Genomic DNA, 2,528 nt, shown 5'->3' with positions numbered 1-2,528 from the left:
AATGCGACAGGTACTGTACCCGTTCTGAGGGCAACTATCCTGGAGAGCAAGGGACTGTCGTGGCCCGACCCCTCTGCCCTAGTCCCAGGGCCCTGCCCGGGTGCACGCCTTCCTCCTCTCCATGGCGCCCCAGGCTGGAGGGGCTCCTCTCCTGGGGAAGGGGCTGCTCAGAGCTGGACTTCAGATCCCCTGCGCCTCCGCGGCCCATGGCACGTGCTGAGCCGCCTTCCCTGTCCCAGCCGACATCTATGACAAGGTATCGGGCGAGATGCAGAAGAAGGGCTATAGCTGTGAGTGCCTGGGAGGCGGGCGCATCTCCCACCAGAGCCAGGACNCCTGTTCTGAGGATACTGGGGGGCTGGGGGTTCTCTGGCTGTAAACCCCTCTGGCCAGTGGCGTCCCCATCTCCCACAAGGAGTGGGAGGGGGGCCACTGCCTGCACAGTGGGCTGTGTCCTGTTCCCCCACGAGGCCTGGCTGGGCTGTCCCTGTCCTTTCCCAGGCCACGGCAGATACCTAGGGACGCTCACCGGCACCTAGGATAGCCGCGGCCCTGGGCTGGAGGGCCCACGCGCAAGGACTGCTCGCCTTGGTGGCCAGCTGTCCCCAGGAGAGCTCCCTGGGCACTCAGGGAGGGCTGGCCACGTCGGGCTCCATAGCCGGCTCCCGGGCGCTGCTGCCGACGGGAGCCCAGAGCCAGGACGGGGCTGTGAGAGTCGGCTTCTGTCTTCAGGGTTATGGTCGTGCCCAGCACTCAGTCTCCACTGAGAAGATCAAAGCCATGTACCCAGACTACGAGGTCACATGGGCCGACGATGGCTACTGAGGCCTGCCTGAGGAGCCTGCTGTACCCCCTGGCACTTTGCAGCCCTGGCCAGGCCCCAGGGCCCGGGTTTGCCTCGCCTCGCTTGCAGGAATTAAAAACGTTATCACCCCTGCTGTTCCTCAGATGTTGTGTGTCTTAATTTCTCTGCTTCCCGGTCACCTTGGGGACCTCTGATCGGAGGGTGTGGGTGATGGAGAGCCGTGGCGGCCCCTCCTGGCTGCCCCTCACCTGGCTGCACATCTGGGGGCCCCAGGGAGCAGCAGTGCACACTCAGCCCTCTGTGGTCTGATAAGGGGGCCCCCCGGGCTGCTGCCCCCATTTATGGCCTGATTGCTCCTCCACACCCCTCCCGTGTCCAAGGATCTCTGGGAGGAAACTCTTTGATGAGTCTTTGCGCAAGGAGTTAGCACCAGGTTCCCCAGGGCCAGCTGACATCAGTGTTCCCTCGTGATCTGCCATTTAAGGTCACGTGAAGTTTCCCCAGGACCCCTTGTGAGACCAGGTCCCATGGCAGCCGCCCCGCGGCTTCAGGCTCCCACTTCAGGCTTGGGGCCAGGAGCCCCCTCCGAGGAACCCCCCCCACCTCCCAGCGCAGGCTGCTGGGGGACAAGCTGGGGCACGTGGACGCGGTGTGGAGGAGGGGAGAGCTGGGGAGGGCTGAGCGCCCGGCCCCGCGGCTCCTGGGGAGCGCATCCTGCATGTGCCTTCCGCCCGCTCGGGCCTGCAGGGCCTCTGCAGGCAGCGCTCTTGTGACACATCTTAATGATGAGGAGACGGCTCTGGTAAGACCGCCTCCTGAGGCCACACGGTGGTAAATGGCAGCCAGAAGGTGGGCTCCTCTGCTCCCCGTGCCTGGCAGCGCGCGGCCACGCTGCTCAGGACACCTAACTAACAAACGATTGTCCCTTAACAAAGGAATAAGGACACAGGTGGCCACAGACTGTCATGGGGAAGGACGGTGTCCTTGGTGGCTTGGGGGCAGGGAGGCCCGGAACACGGGGCTAGGGGCACAGGGGGCAGGTGCGTGCTCAGCTCCTGTCCCCAGCTCTGGGGGACAAAACCCGAGTGGGTGCTTCCTCCGGTGGGGCCTCCAGCAGGAGGGGCGGGGCGGGGAGGGGGGGCGTGATGACTGGGGCCTGACCTTTGGTCGGAAGGAGCCGGGCAGGTGGGAGCCTCCCTGGCCCAGGGCCCCTCTCCTGCACACTTTTACAGCCAGAAGCTCATCATCAACACAGAGTGGGGCCTCCTGACAGGCAGCGGGTGCAGAGGGGCCGGATCCCCACTCCGCGCTTCGAGCAGCCTCAGCTTGCGGCCGCGGGCAGATAGCCGGGTGGCGTGTGCGCTGTCCCTCGGCCTCGTTCCCCGGGCCCGACCATGCGTCTGCCGGGCCACCTCCTGCCTGCCCTGGTCCTGCTCCTGGGTGAGTCGTCAGGTCTCCCCATGAGGGGGCCAAGGCTCCGGGNTGGCCTGGGTCCCAGAGCAGGTGGACAGCGTCCCGGGCCGCCTGGGGTTGGGGGGGCCACCCTGCGCCAGGCCACCGGGCTGTCTCTCTCCTAGCAGCAGCGTCCCCAAGCTGGGCCTGGGTCCCCAGCCACTGCAGGGCCCCCGGCGAGGCCACATGCAACTTCGTATGCGACTGCACGGATTGCTCGGACGAGGCCCAGTGTGGTGAGCGGGGCCGGGGCAGGCGGACGGGCCAGCAA

At 66.4% G+C, this 2,528-nt stretch overlaps 2 protein-coding genes across 2 annotated transcripts in view; both read left to right on the top strand.

The window, feature by feature from the left end:
* PHPT1 (phosphohistidine phosphatase 1) overlaps window positions 1-947 on the top strand; it is a 1,380-nt gene extending 433 nt beyond the window's left edge. The window contains exons 2-3 of the mRNA XM_077771013.1: window positions 240-364; window positions 733-947. Coding sequence (XP_077627139.1) covers window positions 240-364; window positions 733-825 — 218 coding nt within the window. The 3' untranslated portion in view covers window positions 826-947. The remainder of the gene's footprint in view (window positions 1-239; window positions 365-732) is intronic.
* A 1,130-nt stretch (window positions 948-2,077) lies between these two features.
* The window catches only part of MAMDC4 (MAM domain containing 4), a 7,719-nt gene continuing 7,268 nt past the window's right edge, over window positions 2,078-2,528 (top strand). Inside the window, 2 exon segments of the mRNA XM_077771009.1 lie at window positions 2,078-2,245; window positions 2,386-2,528. The exon segment at window positions 2,386-2,528 is cut by the window's right edge and continues 112 nt beyond it. Coding sequence (XP_077627135.1) covers window positions 2,200-2,245; window positions 2,386-2,528 — 189 coding nt within the window. The 5' untranslated portion in view covers window positions 2,078-2,199.

This window comes from Crocuta crocuta, unplaced genomic scaffold (genome assembly GCF_008692635.1).
Source record: "Crocuta crocuta isolate KB4526 unplaced genomic scaffold, BGI_CrCroc_1.0 scaffold2720, whole genome shotgun sequence".
Lineage (NCBI taxonomy): Eukaryota > Metazoa > Chordata > Mammalia > Carnivora > Hyaenidae > Crocuta > Crocuta crocuta.
The sequence above is the reverse complement of the archived record's forward strand: the minus strand, read 5'-3'. Positions and strand labels throughout refer to the sequence as shown.